Raw genomic sequence first — 21650 nt, forward strand, 5'->3', positions numbered from 1 at the left:
AATTTTTCAATCTTAAAATTAATAATTATATATATTTTAATTGGTTTAAATGCTACCACCCGTTGTATATCGCGGGTCCTGCACTCCTAAAAATTAAATGTATAACTTTTATATGATAAATTAAATGGTTTCAAATTTTCAAAATGTTTATAGTTTTTTTTTATCAATATCTTAAAATTATGGGTGAAATTGTAGCTGAAATTTTATAATATAAAGTAAGAAAAGAGTGAAAATATTTTTAAAATTTTAAAACTTCTATTGTATAAAAATAATATTCCGTGCCACTATGTTAACAAATTAGGCTTAAGAAATTAAAAGTTAGCTGGTGTGTACGGTGGGGGAGTATTTAGGAGGTAGGCTTAAGAAATTAAAGTTAGCTGGTGTGTACGGTGGGGGAGTAATTAGGAGGTTTGTAGCTGGGGAGTCAAAGTCAAAATATAATAATAATAATAAACCAAAAGGGATTATAATATAATATCTATAAATCCTCATCCAAGAGTTTATTGAGATTAGGGATACATCAGTACTATTTAATCATCTAAACTGAGGTATAGAATTTGATTGTAAAAAATTTAAAAATTTAAATACAAAATTATAATAAATTAAAGTTTGAAGACCAAAATATTACTAGCTTTATTGTCTGAGAGCCATATGTGCAATTTACCCTATATTTATTTATTTATCTTCTTTAACTTTGTTATTTTACACATAAAAATTTAATAATTTGTTATTTATTATGTCAAGCTAACATTACTTATTTGGTCAATGGAACTATCATTGAATCAGCTGAATAGTTGCCAAACATCTTACCCCATTTGAATCAATTTCAAGTTTTAAAACATTAATTTAAAGTTCTTTGCAAACGCCACTCTTTTAGAATGCAACACTATTAAATTATATAAAATAATTGTTATATTCTAAAAATTTAAGTAATTAAAAAATAATATTTTTATATTTTTATTTAACATATATTTTTATACTTAATAATTTCGAGAGGTTTCAGCTAATAGATAACGATATTTTTATATTTTTGTATTTAACACTTTGTCTTTTATGAACTTGAAATTTTTTGATAGTGTAGGAGAAAATAGGAGAAGATTTGATTTACAAAAGAGAAAATTAGGACTTTCTATTTTAATACCATATAAAATAACGTGAGACAATACATTGTTTTAAAAAAATTGAGTAAAAAAAGATACATTATATATACTTGTAGAGTAATATTTCTATATTTGTTGTTTGTCGATGTCATTCATTCGTTTCTATTCTACATCTTAGATTTGTTTTTTTTAAGCTGTGAAATGCTAAACTAGAAAAATTCAAAAAAATTTTAAACATTTTAAATATGTTGAATTTAAATTTTTTTTTCTATCTACATTCAATTTTTTTTAAATTAGTAAAACAAAATTAATTTCTAAACTAGAGAAATTTAAAATTTTTTTAACATATTAAATATGTTGAATTGAAGTATTTACCAACATTCAAATTTTGTTAAATAGTAATACAAAATTCTTCTAATTTAAATTTATTTTTTTACATTTAAATATTTTAATATTTAATATTTAAATTCAACATATTTATAAATAGCACTATTTCTAAAATTCCTAAAATTTAAATTATAGCCTAAATTAAAAGAATTTTAAAATTTTTAAAATTAATGTCTAACTTTAGAATATCGATCAATTTTTTAATTTAATCTTTAAATTAATGCAAAATCAATGTCTAAATTCGGCATGAAGTTACATTTTAACTTACTAAATGTTAAAATAATAATTTTATCCTTTATTAATTAACGATTAAATTGTTTTTTATTTTTTGTAAAATAAAATATCAAATCATTCCTTATATTTGTATGAGTAAGAGAAATACTGCTAGGAGTAGAATAGTTGGAGAGACAAATCATGGAGCAGTACTGGGACGACGACGACCTCCTCGTCGCAGCTCAATCCGACTTATGGAACCACCTGTTCGTCTTCCTAAAATCCATGTCGCTCAAATGCGCAGTCGAGCTCGGCATCCCCGACGCCATCCACCGCCACAGCGGCCCCGTCTCCGTCCCCGACCTCGTCGCCGCGCTCAGCCTCCCGGCCGCCAGACTGCCGCCGCTCCGCCGCCTCATGCGCATGCTCGCTTTCTCCCGCCTCTTCACGAGGCAGACGTCGGAAGCCGCCGCCGGCGGGGAGGAGGAGGATTTGTACGGCCTCACGCCGACGTCCCGCCTGCTCGTCGACGACGCCGGAGGCCGCCGCAGTCTCGCGCCGTTCGTGCGCGCGATGCTCGACCCAGTGCACACGGCGCCGTGCCTGCACGTAGGGGACTGGTTTAAAGCAGCCGACGGCGCCGCGACGCCGTTCGAGGCGGTACACGGAAGCGTTATCTGGGGCGTGACGAGGAGCAACCCGGAGTTCAACGCGGTGTTCAACGAGGGGATGGCGGCGGACGGGACGTTCATAATGGACGTGATCGTCAGAAAATGCGGGCATGTCTTCCGCGGGCTGCGGTCGCTGGTCGACGTCGGCGGGGGGACCGGCGCTGCCGCCGGCATCGTCGCAGAGGCGTTTCCGCACATCAAGTGTGCAGTTCTTGATCTGCCTCAGGTCGTCCAGGGGCTGCCAGCGGACGGGCCCGTTGACTTTGTCGCGGGCAGCATGTTCGAGCGCGTTCCTCCGGCGGATGCTGTGATGTTGAAGGTCAAAATAAAATTCCGCTCCTGTTTTCTTTCCACTACCAAACTACTGCAAAATTAATACTACTTGTAATCCGAGAAGTTGGGAACTCAAAGCTCTTTTGTTTGATACGCATGAGTGAAATTTCGAGCCTCCTAATCGACTTTAAGTACAGTCTTCAGAGTAACAACTAGCTACTCTAAATGGTGGTTACTTAGGATATATGTTTATATTGGATTTTACAATTTTGGTTAATTAGAACACTCTATATATAGTTAAGTTGTTGGCACTTCACAAAATAAACTGATGATCACAGTGGATTCTGCATGACTGGGACGATGAGGTTTGCGTGAGGATACTGCAGAAGTGCAAGGAGGCGATCCCATCGAGAGAGGCCGGAGGGAAGGTGATCGTTGTGGAGCAGGTGACAGGGTCGAGCCCGGAAGAGAAGTCGACGGAGATGCAGCACTTCTTCGACGTGTGGATGATGATCCTGACCGGGGGACGCGAGAGAGATGAGCAGGAATGGTGCAAAATATTCACTGAGGCGGGGTTCAGTGATTATAAGATTGCTGCCACGCTTGGACTTCGATCAGTTATTGAAGTGTTTCCTTAAAATGAAATTTCTTTCGAGGTGAACTTTTAGTTGGACTTGGAGCTTGTTATGAATTATGATTGTTGGATAAAATAGTATGGACTTTTGTTTATTTACCTTTTACTACTATTAATAATAGGGTTATTTGTATACACGTCCCTACAAATATAGTGAATTGCGAAAATATTCCTGCAAAACGGAAATTCCATAAGTTGTCCCTACAAAAGTCCTATATGTCACTGCCGCCAGATCTGGTAGAAAATTTTCGTTAACCACGGTTAAAATACTTAACCATGGTTAATTATAGTGTGAATTGACGTATTTACCCTTCTTCCTCTTCCTCCTCTTCCTCTTCCTTCTTCTTCGTCGCCGGCGAGGAGATGTGGCGGCGACGGCGACGACGGCGGCGAACCCTCTTCCTTTTCCTCTTCCCTCTTCCTCTTTTTCCTTCTTCTTCCTTCTTCCTTCTTCCTCTTCCTCTTCCCTCTTCTTCGTCACTAGCGAGGGAGAAGAACCTCGTCGGGGTCGGCCTCGGAAAGGCGGGCGAGTTTCTGGACGAGAAGCTCGAGGGCATTATTGTCGACGAGGGCGGCGACGAGGGCGTGCGCGGGGTCGTCGTGGTCGCCGAGGACGTCGGCGTTGGTGATGTCGGTGAGGAGGGAGACGACGTCGACAGCGATGTCAGCGATGTCGTGGTCGAGGAGGCCGACGAGGGAGGGGACGGCGTTGAGGGCGTCAAGCTCCGGGTAGAGCTCCGGTGCCCCGGCGTTCTTCCCTCTTCTTCGTCGCCGGTGAACCCGACCCCGCGCCGCCGCCGTCGTCGTCCGCTTCGAAGGTCCGAAGAGGAAGAGAAAGAGAAGGGAAGAGAAAAACTTTTGGAGGGATATATTTATGAGGGTAAAATGGTCATTTCACAAATTCACTGTTAAAAAATAAACAGATCACTAACGGATGTTAACCGAAGGGACATATCTGCATAACTTCGGACTTTTGCAGAGACAATTTATGGAGTTTCCATTTTGCAGAAATATTTTCGCAATTCACTATATTTGTAGGGACGTGTATGCAAATAACCCTTAATAATAATAGGGGTTAAAGAATAATAAGATGTTTTTGAGTTTCACCTGAATGTGATTGTTGAGTGGATAAGACTTCTTTGAGTTTCACCTTGTGAAAAAATAAAAAAATTAATAGCTGTGGCCTCCTTTTGTATGTGTGTGCGTGTTATTTTTGGGACTTTTTTTGCATATAGCGCCCTGCCAAATTTTTATTTTAAAAATAGTCTTTTTAAAATTTAATTTGCAAAAATAGCCGTGCGCTTGCCACGTAGGCGCAACGTCAGTGCCACGCAGGCGGGACAAGGGCCAATGTGTTAAGTTAAACACGGCAAACCATTTAGCGTGTTTCATTTACCATGTTTAGACACGGTGAATGGTTCACCGTGTTTACTACGTATATTTTATATGTTGAAAAGAGGAATAGGGAGTAGGGATGTCAATAGGTATGGATATCCGAAATATTATTCGAACTCAAACCCGAATAAATTATATATATATATATATATATAATTTATTCGGGTTTGAGTTCGAATAATATTTCGGATATCCATACCTATTGACATCCCTACTCCCTATTCCTCTTTTCAACATATAAAATATACGTAGTAAACACGGTGAACCATTCACCGTGTCTAAACATGGTAAATGAAACACGCTAAATGGTTTGCCGTGTTTAACTTAACACATTGGCCCTTGTCCCGCCTGCGTGGCACTGACGTTGCGCCTACGTGGCAAGCGCNAGGCTATTTTTGTAAATTAAATTTTGACAGGGCTATTTTTAAAATAAAAATTTGTCAGGGGGCTAAATGCAAAAAAAACCTTTTTTTTTTGTTTTTTCATTTCTATGTCTAACGTGAAAGTCTTATGCGTCTTCGTGGCCTTAACATTGTCGGATCGTTGGCGTTAACCATTAATCCCAAAAGCTCGAGCTGTTAGAAATACACAACCAATTCACTTAAAGCACTTCGAACATGACTCGGCCTAACCCAGCCTCACGCTATTTCGAACATGACTCGGCCCACATGCCCTCCCGCCACAGGGCAGGACCCGCCACAGGGCAGGATGCTGGCCTATTTAAGCCAACAATCCCCCCTCCAGCACCTGCACACATTTGCAACATACAGGAATCGAACCCGTGACCTCTGGCTCTGATACCACTTGTTGGATCTTTTGCGCTAACCATTAATCCCAAAAGCTCGAGCTGTTAGAAATACGCAACCAATTCACTTAAAGCGTACAGAAACAGTGCTCACGAGTCTCGATTGTGACTCGGCCAAACCTGACCTCACGCCACTTCGAACATAACTCGGCCCAACCCAGTTTCACGCCATTTCGAACATGACTCGGCCCAACCTAGTTTCACGCCATTTTGAACATGACTCGGCCCACATGGCCTCCCGCCACAGGACAGTATACTGGCCCATTTAAGCCAACAAACATTATTCATATAAGGTCATATTAGCCTAAAAATTAGAACTTTAGGTTTTGTTTGGATTGTTCTAAAATATACAAAAAATTATTTTTTGGTTTAAAATATTATTTTTAATTTTATTGTTAATTGAGACGTAAATTTTTTTTCAAAACTTATTTTTTTAGAAGGAAAGGTATTTTTATTTTTTCCCGATTTTCGTCGGAAAATGAAAACACAAGAAACAAAATATGCAGCTAACCGCAATGCGGCAAGCACAAAATCCTTGTGGACCTCTCACCCACTCTCTTCCTTCAAATATTCTTGTTTTTTTTTTTTTTCAGGATTTACTAGTAGGATTTAGTTTTAGAAAAATATCTTTGATAATTTCAGAATAAGTTTAAAATTTTTGAATACTATTAAGAATAAATAAGCAAAAAATCTTTTTTTTTTAATTTATGGCAGAGGGTTTGCTATGCACCATCTTTTTTTTCCTTTTTTTTTTTTGATTTTTTTAGCATGCTTTCAGGCCCCAAACCCCTAAGTCCCTATACCATCTATTACTATATACTAGAGCCTATGGAGGTGGTTTTTTTTGTTGACACATGTATGCGTTTAAATATTACTTGGACCCAATGTATTATAGATTGGTTAAAAAAATTTTAAATATAGGGCGCGCTTGGTTCGCACTATGAAAGATTAGTAAGAGTAAAAAGATATCCGAGAATTTTATTCCTATTCATCTTATTACTAAGAATATAGTATTTCGGTGTTTGGTTCGTACGGTCATAGTATTTAGTCATGTTACTTAAAATTTCAAAAAATATATAATTAATTAATTAATTAATTAAATTAATTTTAAATAGTACTATAAAAAAAATTCAACATTTTTTTAGAAAAAAGAGAGATAGAGAATATATGTTAGAAAGAGAGAGCATAATTAAAAAAATAGAAAGAGAAATAAAGTCGAAGTTAGAGAGAATGAGAGGGTTGAGATTTAGAAAAAGAGGGAGAGAAATAGCTTAATTTAGAGAGAGAAAAAGAGTTGAAGTTTAGAAAGAAAAAGATAAGTTTAGAGAGAGATATGAGGTTAGAGTGTAAAATAAAATAATACCAACTAGCCGACGGAGGGGAAGAAAAAAAGAGATTAGACATATTATAATTAGTCCAATTCATTAATATAAGGATACCCACCGTCTCTCAAAGGAATGAGATTAGCACTTTGGGATGCATCTTATTCTCAAGTAAATCTAATATTACCAACTAGATTACTTAGTGCGTTTAGTAAAACACCATCATATTTTTTTATTCCTATTGAATTACTAGAAATCTTAAAAAGATAGCGCGAACCAAACGCACCCATAATGCATGTGTGGAGGGATATGTCAGGTTCAGGCAATATTGTCTCCTTCTACTTTCTTACCTCTCTGGCCATCACTGTGATTGACACCCTTTCCCCGCGCCACATCCTAGCAACTGGCACCTCTCCTTTTTTCTCTCTTTGTCGACCTGATACTTCGACACCTCCGACTTAGATTTTTATAGGTGTCAATCCAATCAACTGCAACTTCGAAGAGTCCAAAGCGAAGTGAATCGCAGCAATAGCGCCACGTTCTAGCGCACCGCTGCACTTCTTTCGAAGCCATCGTCGTTGCCGCAGCCAATGAAGATGCTGAGATGAGGCTCCCGCCAGATTTGTCAAGGTCAACCACCGTATCTGGGTGCATTTGGTTCGCATTATAAAAGATTACTAGGAATAAAAGATATCCGAGAATTTTATTCCTATTCATCCTATTACTAAGGATGTGGAATTCTTGTGTTTGGTTCGCACGGTAATATTAATTAGCCATGTTATTTAATATTACAAAAAAATACAATTAATTAATTAATTAATTAATTTAATTTTAAATAATGTTATCAAAAGTTTCAAGTTTTTTTAGAAAATAGGGAGAGAGAGTATAAGTTAGAGAGAGAGAGCATAATTAAAAAAATAAAAAGAAAAATATAGTCGAAATTAGAGAGAGTGAGAGAGTTGGAATTTTAGAAAGAGAGAGAGAGAGAAAGTTTAGTTTAGAGAGAGAAAAAAAGTTGAATTTTAGAGAGAAAAATAAGTTTAGAGAGAGATATAAGGTTAGAGTGTAAAGAAAAATAATATCAATTAGCCGGCGGGTAGGAAGAAAGAAAGAGATTAAACATATTATGATTATTCCAATCCATTAATATGAGGATACCCACCCTGATCCCTCAAGGGAATAAGATTAGTACTTTGGGGTGAATCTTATTCCCAAGTGAATCCAATATTACCAACTAGATTACTTAGTGAGTTTAGCCAAATACCGTCATATTTTTTTATTTCTATTGGATTACTAGGAATCTTTAAAAGATAGCGCGAACCAAACATACCCTATATGTTCTTTTTTTTTGTTGATAAAATATATATTCTAAATTGGTTTTAAATTTTGTTAGATTTAATAGCTTTATTGCCTATCAACTATTAAACCAATTAGAGAACCCCCCACTTTTGTCAATTATGTATTGTACGTCTTAATTTTAAAAACATTATATCTAATTTCTCCAACATTTATAGACTTTTGAGAACTATTTGGTACTCAATTTTTCGAAAGTTAGGAATCTTTTACAAAATTAAATATATTTTTATAAATTCTAGAAAAAATATCATAAAATCAATCAATTAAAAAATTATGAATCAAATAACTATTTTTTATTTTATCATAATATTTTCAATTTTTGACATTGCTTATATTAATCAACAAAAATGATCTAAATAGAGTTAGAAGAATAAAAAGCCACAAAATACAAAAAGAGGATTTGTATCTTTTAGACGAACTGGCCTAAAAAAAAAGCATATTATAAACTTACTCTTTTTTTGCTTCAGAAAATTTTATATTTTGAAATCAAATGTTAATATAAATATATATTTACTATATATATTTAACAAAAATATATACTATATTTTATAAATATAATTAAAAATATATCCATCGTAACCGCAGCAAAGCGCAGGTACGCGGCTAGTACCAAATCCAAAGCCCCTTATCCACGAAAAATTTTGGAATATAACGGGTATATTGGTAACGTGGCGTAACAAACCAATCAAATATCTCCTTTTATGAATATGTCCCATCATAATTGTAAAAAAATATTTTTATTGTACTTTTGTTTGAAAAGAAGAAATGTGATTGACTTGTTATTGATGACGTCGTACAAGTGTGACAGTGTAGAATTCCTCCTTATCCACTTGCCCAAGAAGTGGACAGCTGTACTTTAAAAATACTTTGTAATTTGTTTTATTACACAAAATAGAATAATATTTGCTGTACCAATAAATTGAACAATTAATCTGTATACCAATCATATCTTGCTTACTCGGCTAGTAGTGCTTATATCTGATACATAAATGATTAACAAAAATTGTTTTATCACCCCAAATAAAATAATATACCTGAAATAACTAGAATAATTTAATTTAAAAGTTTGTAATCAAGGGCTTTCAATTAAGAAAAGAAAAAGATTAAGAATGAATATCTAGGGTGCATATATAATTTTTTTTTTTTTTTTTGAGAGATAGGTAGCACGCTATCCGCTTCGTTTATTTCATTTAGAAATAAACTTAGCTGGAAATATAAATCAACTAGGATTCAAACTTGGGACCTCGGATAACAACCACCAAGCCGTTTGCAACTTACTTTAGGGACGGTCAGTGTATATAATTATATGTTCATACTACAAAATTTACGAGAAAAAAACAAATTAATATTATAGGTTTTATATGGTTTTATCTATAAAAAGAAAATTTAACAATTTTCATATGAATACGATTCATCAGATCGTCTAATTTTTTTATATATTTTTACCATAGATTTTTAAACTTATATAAATTTGAAAATACATGAAAGGTGCATAAAGATTCTAATCCTTACTTTGGCCCCAAAGCATTAACCTTTGTTTTGCCATTTGCTCTATCCACTCAAAACTGTTCACAAACATGATTGTCAACTTGTAATCCACCACACTTCTGTTTTCGGATATAGACAAAGAAGAAGAAGAAGAAAACAAAAAACAGCATAAATTAAGAAACAAACAAAAACTAAACTACAAGCAAGACTCAACTACAAGCAAGAGGAGCAACGCTATTGTATTATATTTCAAAGTGAGTACGTTGTATATTTGGCGCTCTTTTTATTCAACAACTGCCGGCGATTATTTATCATATTAATTTTATATTAATTTTTATTTATTTTTATTTTAAATTATTTAAATTCTTATGAACTTTAAGACGGGAGGGTGTAAAATTTACGTCTCTGTTGAAATGTACAAGTAGAATGTTTTCAAAAGAGAAGACAAAGATCTTGTTTGATAATAAAATGGTTAAAAATATTATTCTTATGTTATAAAATATTTTAAAAATTTTAAAGTATTTACAATTATTTCTTACCAATTTTAATTATGCTTGCAAATGCAGCTTCAATTTTATAGTAAAAAATAAGAAAAAAAATATTTTTGTTAATTATTTTTAAATTTTTATAATATAAAAATAATATTTTTAGCCAAAAGAGGTTACACTTAGCTAGTGTGTACCATGGGGTGTAATTAGGAGGTCTCTTATATATATCTAGGGCCAAACCTAGCTACAGGTCACGTAAAAAAAAAAAAGAAAAAGAAAAAAAAAACTTCAAATACCACTCCTCTGATTTCCCTTTTTTTAATTTTAGTACCTTATGATTTAAAATATATCAATTTAATATCTCATAATTTTATTTCTCTTTTTTTATTATTCTTTTCACTAATTTTTTTCATTAAATAGTGACAAAAATAAAACTAAAAGATACTAAAGTGAATATTCGATAAATCTAAGTGGGTAGCTGAAGTTTTTTTTATGTAATTTAAAGAAATGTTAAAGGAGCTGACGAAAAAAAAAAAGAAATCATAAGATACTAAATTGATACATTTTAAATCACATGTTACTAAAGTGAGAAAGTGCGAAACCACAGGGTAAAGATGTCTGTTGATCGGGTCAGATCTGGATAGTTGATATACTGTATCTGTACCCTAAAAAGAAACGGTCAGAAAAAAAAAACCTACCCATTTAACTTCAGGTCGGATTAGGACCTAGATACTTAAGTTACTAATATACCCATCGGATCTATTTGAACTGGTCTGAATAGTGATTAATTACTCATATACTATCCATTCAAGACCAAGTACGAGCAGAGCGTGTTTCAGTCATTACATTAATTGATTAAAAGCCTAAAATTGAAAACAATTTCATATGTAAACACATAAAAATAAGAAAATTATGATACTATATTATATATAAATAGAATATAAGTCGTAGTAATTACTAATATTATATACTAACATTCAAAAAAATAGGGAAATTAGAAAATTATTACTAAATAGAATATTCATTAAAAAAACTAGGTTGCCGACTGTGATTAATTGGAGAAGGAATTTAGAAAAAACTAACTCGTGCCACGCCGGTAGTGCATTAATATCGCTGATAATGACGACGATAAAAATATTGTTTCATAAAAAACTCTTAGGCGGAAATGGAACAAAAAAAATAAAGAGTAAAAAATAAAGAGTAAAAAAAGTGAAAAAAAATAAAGGAGTAAAAAAGCGGCTAAAGTTTTAGTGTTTCATTATAATGAAAATACTTAGAGACCCCTCATTCTAATAATCTCTCAACTTCAAAAATTCAAATCTTTTTCATTTATTATCGGACATTTCAATGGGTCCTGGTTTGAGTCCGGATTTAAAAACTATTTCAGACTTTACCCATTTAAAAGTTGGGTTCGTTCGGATCCAAAACGGATATAAGTATAACATATCCGGACCCATATCCAAAATGTTAATGGATAATTTTTTTTATTCGTATACTATTTATTTTTTATCGGGTCTGGTTAAGGTCCAGATAGGATCCGATTTGGGTCCGGATCGGGTATGGTATATCGGATATTTTTGACAATTTTACCACAGGGGTGGTATTTGAAGTTTACCCAAAAAAAAATCCAAAAAGGGTTATCTCTATAAATCCTCATCCAAGAATTTGTAGAGATTAGAAATACAACAGTATTTAATCACCTATATTGGATCATAGACTTGATTGCAATATTTTTAAAAATTCAAAACTAAATTATAACAAATTAAAATTTTAGGACCATCAAAATGTTACCAACCTCAAAGTTTGATAACCAAACGAGCAACTTACCTTATATTTATTTATCTTCTTTAACTTTATTACTTTACACAAAAAATTAATAACTTATTGCATGTGATATCATGCTGACGTCACTGGTTCGACCGATCAATCAAACTATTCGTTGAATAAGTTGACCCATGATGCAACATCTTATCTGATATGAACCGGTTCGCGAGTTTTAAAGCATTCATCAAGGTCACGTTAGGTTCTAGAGATAAAGAGAGAATAAGAATTACTATCCTTAGCTGTGTTTGGTAATGGAATAATATTTAGAAGTATAAATATTTTTATTCTTGAATTTAAGGTGTATTCTAGGATACAGAAGAATAAAATGAATTTTATGTTTGGTATGAAATTCTCTTTTTCAAAAGAATAAAAAAATTTATGTTTGGAAAATTGCTTAGGAATAATAGAGAAAAGTAGTAAAAGTAGATTGAATTTTTCTAAAATGTCAATATTGTCCTTATATGTGCCTCTTTTATATGTAATATTTAATAAAATGAACAATACTTCATATAAAATATAATATATGCAATAAAATATTTTGGTGAAAGAAAATTATATTTAATATTTTAATATTCATATTATTTATAAAAAATTTTAATAATTAATTATAAAATATTTTTACCTTAGATATAGCTAATCAAATATTTTAATAATTAATTATAAAATATTTTTACCTTAGATATAGCTAATCAAATATTTTAATAATTAATTATAAAATATTTTTACCTTAGATATAGCTGATCAAAAATAGTATACACAATAATATAAAAAATTGTAAAAAGTTTTAACTAAAGAGGCATTTGGCTGAGTATAGAGTAGGGTAAGTGAGCTCAAACAACGAGGCACCTTTTGCATTTACTGCATTGGGTATAAATTGAAGGACACAGCTATTCCACTGTTGGAGGGAATAGTTGTTAACGGATTATTCTTGAATTATCTAGAATAACCCGCTTTGACCGGAATTAATACTACAACAAATTTGATTTTTAGTAGCGACTTTTTGGTGGCGACAGTGCTTGTCGCCACCAATGTATTTAATATGGTGCGACATTTATTTGTCGCCACCAATGCATAGGAAATGGCGGCGACATATAATAGTCACCACCGATACAGATGCATTGGCGGCAACATTTATTTATCGCCGCCAATGCATAGAAAATAGCGGCGACATATAATAGTCGCCACCGATACACAGATGCATTAGCGGCGACAAATAAGAGTCGCCACCGATACTAAAAATATAGCGGCGACAATGTCGGAGTATTAGTGGCAATAATTGTCGCCACGATATTTTCTTATTTAGCGCGCCATATCTTCTTCTTTTTTTTTCTTTTTCCCCAACTCCCTCCAAAACAAAAAACCCTTTCCCCCCAAATCTCTCAGAAAAACCCTAATTTCCCTCCAAAAAAATAGATGGTCTCCCCGTTCCCCCAAGCCGCGACCACCAAAAAAACCACATCCCATCCATCGGCGCGGCGTCTACTCCTCCACGGCAGCCGCGTTAATTTGCTGTTNAGTCGCCACCGATACAGATGCATTGGTGGCGACATTTATTTGTCGCCGCCAATGCATAGGAAATGGCGGCGACATATAATAGTCGCCACCGATACACAAATGCATTGGCGGCGAGATGGCGGCGACATATAATAGTCGCCACCGATACAAATGCATTGGCGGCGACATTTATTTGTCGCCGCCAATGCATAGGAAATGGCGGCGACATATAATAGTCGCCATCGATACACAAATGCATTAGCGGCGACAAATAAGAGTCGCCACCAATACTAAAAATATAGCGGCGACAATGTGGAGTATTAGTGGCGATAATTGTCGCCACGATATTTTCTTATTTAGCGCGCCATATCTTCCCCTTTTCTTTTTCTTTTTCCCCAACTCCCTCCAAAACAAAAAACCCTTTCCCCCCAAATCTCTCCGAAAAACCCTAATTTCCCCCCAAAAAACATATGGCCTCCCCGTTCCCCCAAGCTGCGACCACCAAAAAACCCCATCCCATCCATCGGCGCGGCGTCTACTCCTCCACGGCAGCAGTGTTAATTTGCTCTTCCTCNAGACTTGCGTTTTGCTGCAAATAAATATTATTTTAATTAATTATTATATAAAATTTTAAGAATTAAAGATTGAAGAAATTATAATTAAAAAAATACAGTCAAAATATTCATTAGAATATTTTTATATACATTATAATAAAAATTTTTAAGTATAATATCTTTAATTAGTATTCATCTGGATGTTCCATACAACCAACAATGTTAAAATTATTTTTTGAAATCTGTTTAGTATTGTAACAATCTCTGACTCTATGTTAAATTTCTTACTGAAATTCTTCTCATCTGTTGATCCCAAAAGGCACGTTTTCGGAGGACGTGATCACAATAAAAATATCTTTCAAAAAAGATGATTCCGACAACACCACAATTTTTTCTTCAATAATGAAGAAAAAAAATTGGAAACAAAAAAATGTTTACAGTATTTGTAAGTGTTGTTGTAAATTAAGTATAAAAAATAATATCTTGATTCTCTTTAAATTATACCTAGTCATTCCAGAAATGCAGTAATCAATAATTATCCTGCATAACTCTTTTGGGGTGGGCACCCCCTAAATTGGTGTTTGAGGGAGCCCTTATCCTCCCCTCTATTCCCGGCCACACACTAGCTAATAATATAAAAAAATGGTAAAGAACTATATTTCATACTTATATATTTAATTAAGAAACACCGACGAGTAGAATATATTGTTGGAGCAACAAATCATGGAGCAGTACTGGGACGACGATCTACTCATCGCGGCTCAATCCGACTTATGGAACCACCTGTTCGTCTTCCTCAAATCCATGTCGCTCAAGTGCGCCGTCGAGCTCGGCATACCCGACGCCATCCACCGCCACGGCGGCCCCACCTCCGTCCCCGACCTCGTCGCCGCGCTCGATCTCCCAGCCGCCAGACTTCCGCAGCTCCGCCGCCTCATGCGCATGCTCGCTTTCTCCCGCATCTTCACGAGGCAGACGTCGGAAGACGCCGCCGGCGGGGAGGAGGAGGATTTGTACGGCCTCACGCCGACGTCCCGCCTGCTCGTCGACGACGCCGGAGGCCGCCGCAGCCTCGCNGCCCCCCACACCGCCCCCTCGGGCGGCGTCTAACTCCAGCCCCCTACATGCTCTACCCGCAATGATCCCCCCTTCCCCCTACTCCTCCAATCTCTAGCTCTCTCCTTCTTCATGGAGACCTCTGCCCCCTCACCACACTACCCCTGCTCTCTGCGCGCGACCGTGGGGTCTGCTCCGCTCCTGGTCTGGCCGCCCCTCATCTAAGAGGGGTTTTGAGGGTTTAATAGGAGGGATTTTCATCAGACACTCAAGAAGGTGATTTACCGTCTGATATTCTCAGTTCTTAGATCTACAGAAAAGATTAGATATTCACTTATGTTTATTTATTTGTTTTGGACTATTCACTATTGAGTCTCATAGTGCTTTCTCGAATGAGAAATCTTCTGTATGACACAGGTCGGCAGTTTCAAAGGGCAAGGACGAATAGCCGAATCTGGATTTAAGAATCCTCGGTGGGTTGACGGCGAACTGCTCCAGCTCAATGGCAAGGTAAAAAATATGATCTTCAGTAGCTTCTTTTCGATCATTAATGATTATCGTACTCGAGCAATGATGAGAGGAAGCATAAAAAACCTTTTTATAGAGTTGACTGATAGCTCAGTATCACCCTGAGTAAATTTGTAAGAGACTTGCAACTTTGCTCCGTTGAGATCATGATTTGGGCTTTAAACATGTTACTTCTCCTGCAGGGAATGAGTCCGCACATCAGAGGCGCAGAGCTCGGCTTTCTATACATCGTACCGGAGCAGAGCTCCCTGGTTTTGTTCGACCGGTTAAAGCTTCTGGAATAATGCAGTTGCATTACCCAAATCAAATTCACGCGCATGTTCCATTCACACAAGCCCTTGAGATTGAAAGAATGTTGAGCGAGAACGCACGCGACCTTCTCTGCCATTTCCCTGGGATTTTCGAGTTCCCGTTAACGACCTCAACATAGTCGCGCTCTTCCTCCGACTCTGAACTTTGCTGTTGTAGGGGGGTCATAGTAATCGAAGTTAACTTAAATGTTTGTTATGGTTTACTTATTTCCCTTTGATTGATTGATGATCACTAATTCATTGTGATGCGGTGGCATTAAAGATGGAATGCATATTTAGATTCACTTTTTTATAATCTTCAGCCAATTTTTTGCTGGTTTATGCATAGCACATTTAGTATTTTTAATACATTTGTGTGCATGTTTTAATTGTTTTATAAATGGGTTGCAAGTATTGGAACTTGTAAACACGATTTATTTTATTAGTACACCTTTTTTAACTTTAAAGTGTTTCATAAATTTTTAAGGTCTTTTGCTCACATTGGAATTTCAATTTACAGTTATCTTGTATATTATTTAGTTGCTTGATAATTGTTCTTATGAATTATTTAATTAATTTTTGGTTCTGCTTGATTAGGGAGGGTTTTTGAGCTTGAATTATTTTTGCCCGAAGAATATCCAATGGCTCCATCGGAGGTAAGACAACTGTCTGTGGAGATCATCGTACGTGTAGATGATTGTTTTTCTGCACAACTTGAGGCGAATATTAGGTTCTAGTTAATATGCAGTAAAAGATTTGTTAAGTGACAAATAAATCAATATAAGTTCTAGTACTGTTGTAACATGCACAAACACAATTACTTATTTCCTTCATATATAATTCCTCTATCCTTGAATAAACAAGTTATCTCCACGAATCTGGTAAATGTTGTTAAAGTCTCTATTATGCAAGAAAAGACTAGTTTTCGCTTGTGAATCAGTGAGTACCAACTAGGAGCTCATTGAATTTCATGTATCCATTTAATACATATTTGGAATTTTATTGTATGTAAGGGTTGGTTTNAATTAATTTATATTATATAATAAAATTTAAGTATAAATATATTATCATAAAAATAATATCTATATTAATATATTTATTTATATATCTATTTATCTAATAAAATAAAGAGAAGAATAAAGTTGTTCTCAGTTATCCTAGGAACAATTTTTAACAGGTTGTTCTAGAACAACTCAGAATAACCCGCTTTAACCAGAACAATCCGTTCCTCCCTGTTCTTCTACCGTTTGGTTACAACTCGGGGATATCCCATGTTGTCCCGAGATGTCCTCGATACCAAACGCAACCCTAGAGTTAAAATCTATTAATAAACTCTATTATCTGTATAAAATTGCTATTTTACCCTTTCAAATATATTTTTCTACCATCATCGATTTTTCTTATTTGCTATTAAAATTAGGGGTACAAAAAGTATTTTGCTTTTTTAANCCTTGAATAAACAAGTTATCTCCACGAATCTGGTAAATGTTGTTAAAGTCTCTATTATGCAAGAAAAGACTAGTTTTCGCTTGTGAATCAGTGAGTACCAACTAGGAGCTCATTGAATTTCATGTATCCATTTAATACATATTTGGAATTTTATTATATGTAAAGGTTGGTTTAATCAGAAATGAGCTTTTGTTGTAAAATGATATGTTTTATGCAGATTTAAAAAATTGAGGCTTTCTTTTAATCAGTTTCCAATTCATCTAGTTGTTTAACATCTGGTTATTAGTGATATTCAAGTTTGGTGTTATTAGCTTATTCAGTTAGTTGACTCGATATTATCTATTTGAGTTAAGCTGTTCAAAAAAGCTTTCTTTGAAGTTCTAACAGATTTTCTTTTAATATCTCGAACCAATGGCTTCATGCTGCAACAAAGGGTGAATCTTTAATTTAGAGCTTTTGCTTTTGTATTCTAGAAGCTATTTTCACTTCTTGTAAACCAAAAGCTCTAAATTTTTTGTTTGCCAAACGCCTCTTGCGGCTTCTTAAAGTAGAGAAGCTATCCCTCAACCACAGCCAAATAAGCACTTCTTCACATTCTAGTCCATTTACAACTCTTTTACTGGGCATCAACCATCAACCCAAGATGCATTCGGTCAAGAATTCCGGCCCTCCAACTTCTATTCAAGCTTTAATTTTATCGTGCTGAGTTTCATTAGCATTTGAATTGCGGTATCAAATTTTTCGTTTGATTCTTCTCTCTTTTTTTCTTTTAATTTGTGAAACATGTTCCTTTTCTTACCAAAATTTATCATCCCAATATTGACAAGGCAAGTAGTAAGGTTATCTTAGGTTATCTTATGTTATCTTTTGGTGTATATTAACATCTTTTAGAATTTGTAAATTTAATACATGACTTCATTAATTTATACAGCTTGGAAGGATATGCCTTGACATTTTAAAGGACAAATGGAGTCTTACTCTCCAGACACGGACAGTTCTATTGAGGTAGCTGATCTATCGGAACTTTCATCGGTTCTTTCCTCTAATGTTGAGTTTGCATTGTATAAATGGAGTATCAGACTAAGTTGATTTATATTGCACTAAGCAATTATCGAACTTCCATGTTCAGCAATTATTTCTGTTTTACAGTTATTTGAATGGAACTTCCATATTCAGCAATTATCGAACTGTTTATCTTGTCTGCCTCATTCAATCCCTTCGTGCATTAGTTTTGGTTTACAAACATTAATGCAGTTGTCAATATCGAGATAGGTGAAACCCAGTGCATTTATGCAGTTGTCGATATTGTGATAGGTGTAATCCTATGGTTGTTAAAAGGTTTACCTTGTGCTTAAGCTTATTACTCTGTTGTTTATCTTTTCCTACCTAGTTTCTTCAAACTAGAATCATGAGCCAACCCCCTTTTTTAGTTCCCAACCCAAACTACCCACTTGTCCACCTTCTGCTACAGTTTGATTTGATTGTATTTATGATCTGGATCTGGCGTCGCTAGTGATTATGATATGTACCAATAGAAGTTTTGGCAAGTTTGTATTTTACTCAAAGAATGATAGCTTTTGTTTTTAAAGCCCGTGAAAATAATATTGTAATTGTAACGTTTACAACTGGATGTTATTTTGAACGTAAGATGTCTGACATCTATTCTAGTAAAAGCATTGATATTATAGTCGTTGAATTTGCTGGCATTTGGAATGTTTTCTTTGTTGCCTTTTGATTGACATCTGTGCCCTCCTATGAATTTCTTTTTCCTCGTTTCATCTAGAAATGTTATGCTTATAGATGAACAGTTATTTTTTCTCTGGAGAATACATAATTGATATCGAGATTGAAAATGCGGAGAGGCCCCCCTCAATTATTTGATCGTTTGAAATGGACCCTTTTCGGCTTTTTATATGAGAATTGTTCTTGTATTTCTTATGCAGGGCCGAGATGTCTACATCCTGGTAAGCATATTGTCTACATCCTGGTAAGCTTATTTTTTTGTTGTTGCCTTCTGGAATCATTGATGCCATATTTCCTGACATGTTTAACCATTGTAGTTATACATGGATACGTGAATTGAATTAATGTTGGTTTCTGTCTGTTATATTGTTCATAGCCGACATTGTTATCTATGTACTTGGTCTTTTTATTCTTATATTGTTTCCGTCATCAATTCAGGGATCAACAAATGTTGAAAAGCTAATTTTTCTTTATTTTTATTTGCAGATTTATAAGGTGTGACGAGAAATATTTTGGCAATATTTTGGCGACGTATTGAATCAAGTTTAAGAATTTAGACATATTTTGATAAATTTACATTTGATAGCATGTGGAAATGACAAAAACACTATTATTGTGTTTTGTTTTTTAGATGTGTTGGGTGATTGTATAAGGTGACAATGATACTNGTATTTTGCTTTTTTAATCTTTTTAAATATACTCTTCTACCATTACCAACATTTCTTATTTGCCCTTAAGTTAAGGGCAAAAATGACATTTTAATTTTTTTTAACTGTTGTAGATATTTAACTCACGTTTAATCTAAGTTAACTTAACGGGTGATAATTGAAGGGATATTTTGGAATAACAAAGAAATATATGAGGACTATATTGGAAAGAAGAAAAAAAAAAAAGGAATAAATGAGATAATTCCAAAGTTTTAAGAGGTACATAGACAATTATCTCTTTTAACTTCATGCATTTTTAATTATACAGTATTTTTACATATACTAACATTTGGAGTTTTCAATAATATTTGAAGATGACATGATATCATCATTATTATACTCCAAAAATTATTACTAAACCTCAAAACACTACCTAAGCACCATTATTACATCCCATATTTTAAACCCCAAACTCTCTATATATGCAATTCAACATATTAATGATATTATAAGATACGTATTTTATGGTACATCAAGCATTTCTTAAAAGTAAAATATGAACAATGAAAGTTATAAAAATTTACACAAACTACATACAGGTAGTCAGCAGCTTAGATTCTGCTCGTAGGCATCGACACGGAGCATTGTTTGTTAACTACATTTAGATGCTTACAGTTTTCATTAAAGCTTTCTTAGGTCCCTTGCCCTAAGCTATAAGAACCCTCCTAAAATTAATACTACATATATATAATTCGAGAAGTTTGGGAACTCAAAACTCCGTCTGAAATGCATGAGTGAGATTTCGGGTGGTTACTTATGACGTTTATATTGGATTTTACAATTTTAGTCACTTAGAACGCTCTACAATTAAACATCCGTACTATACAAAGAAACTGATGATCACAGTGGGTTCTGCATGACTGGGACGACGAGGATTGCGTGAGGATATTGCGGCGGTGCAAGGAGGCGATCCCACCGAGAGAGGCCGGAGGAAAGGTTATTGTCATCGAGCCAGTGATCGGGTCGAGCCCCGAAGAGAAGTCGACGGCGGCGCAGCTCTTCATCGACATGTGGATGATGATCCAGGCTGGGGGACGTGAGAGAGACGAGCTGGAATGGCGCAAAATATTCACTAAGGCAGGATTCAGTGATTACAAGATTGTTGCCACGCTTGGTTTCCGATCAGTTATTGAGGTGTATCCTTGAAATAAAATTTATTTTAAGATGAACTTTTTAGGCGGACTTGGAGCTTGTTATGAATTTCGGATTGTTGGGTTAAATAATTGAGGCTTTTGCTTCTTTATCCCTTATTACTTTTGATAATAATAGGAATTTAAATAATAATAAATGATAATAAGATATTTTTCAGTCCCATGTGATTGTAATTTTTGGGTGGACAAGACTCTTTCGAGTTTCACCCTGCAAAATATTAAAAAAAATGAATAGTCACTACAACAAAAACGATCTATAGCGATACTTTTAAATATCGGTATAAGTCAAAAAAGTGTTGCTGGCTAAATTTATCGACACTTTTGAAAAGTGTTGCTATATGTGGGGTCGCTAGGTATATAGTGACAGTTAAAGAGAGTTGCTATAATCTAAAAGAGTGCTGCTAATTTACCAACATTTATTTAAGTATCTAGCAACCGCCGGAATTCTACCTCGTTGGCTTCGGTGGCGGAGGAGGACGAGAGGAAATGATCTTCGTCTAGGATTTCAGTCGATTGAGTGAGGGGAGAAGGGAAAATGATAATCGATTTTTCTTTTCTTTTTCTTTTTTTTTCTTTTCTGTTTGTAATCGGACCGAATGGGCTAAGTGGAGTGGGTTGAGTAGAATATCCTTTTATTTTTAGTTGGATTGGACTTTATATTTAGGCCTTGGATTTTTTTTAAGTTTTGACATAAATGTGACACTTATACAAAAGTGTCCCAA

At 34.8% G+C, this 21650-nt stretch overlaps 2 protein-coding genes across 3 annotated transcripts; both read left to right on the plus strand.

The window, feature by feature from the left end:
- Nucleotides 1859-19294, plus strand: LOC109726309 (O-methyltransferase ZRP4-like). 2 transcript variants are annotated; one of them, XM_020255844.1, is made up of 3 exons: nt 1859-2690; nt 2983-3300; nt 19271-19294. In XM_020255844.1, the coding sequence occupies exons 1-2, from the start codon at nt 1902-1904 to the stop codon at nt 3280-3282; spliced, it is 1089 nt and encodes a 362-aa protein (XP_020111433.1). In that variant the 5' UTR covers nt 1859-1901; the 3' UTR covers nt 3283-3300; nt 19271-19294. The 2 variants fall into 2 exon arrangements, with proteins under 2 accessions (XP_020111433.1, XP_020111432.1); XM_020255843.1 differs by lacking the exon at nt 19271-19294 and having other exon boundaries at nt 1860-2690; nt 2983-3409.
- On the plus strand, nt 14568-21027 carry LOC109726791 (flavonoid O-methyltransferase-like protein Os11g0303600). Its single transcript, XM_020256579.1, has 7 exons — nt 14568-15108; nt 15478-15570; nt 18259-18332; nt 18477-18561; nt 19271-19291; nt 19557-19565; nt 20618-21027. Exons 1-7 carry the CDS (start codon nt 14728-14730, stop codon nt 20921-20923), a joined length of 969 nt encoding a protein of 322 aa, XP_020112168.1. The 5' UTR covers nt 14568-14727; the 3' UTR covers nt 20924-21027.

The sequence above is a fragment of the Ananas comosus genome, linkage group 21 (assembly GCF_001540865.1).
Source record: "Ananas comosus cultivar F153 linkage group 21, ASM154086v1, whole genome shotgun sequence".
Taxonomy (NCBI): Eukaryota; Viridiplantae; Streptophyta; class Magnoliopsida; order Poales; family Bromeliaceae; genus Ananas; species Ananas comosus.

Excerpts from the sequence above, each read along its gene's own strand:
- LOC109726309 (XM_020255844.1), top strand. The coding sequence starts at position 1,902 with ATGGAGCAGTACTGGGACGACGACGACCTCCTCGTCGCAGCTCAATCC. Across the intron at positions 2,691-2,982 it reads CGGATGCTGTGATGTTGAAG|TGGATTCTGCATGACTGGGA; the intron begins GTCAAAATAAAA and ends TGATGATCACAG.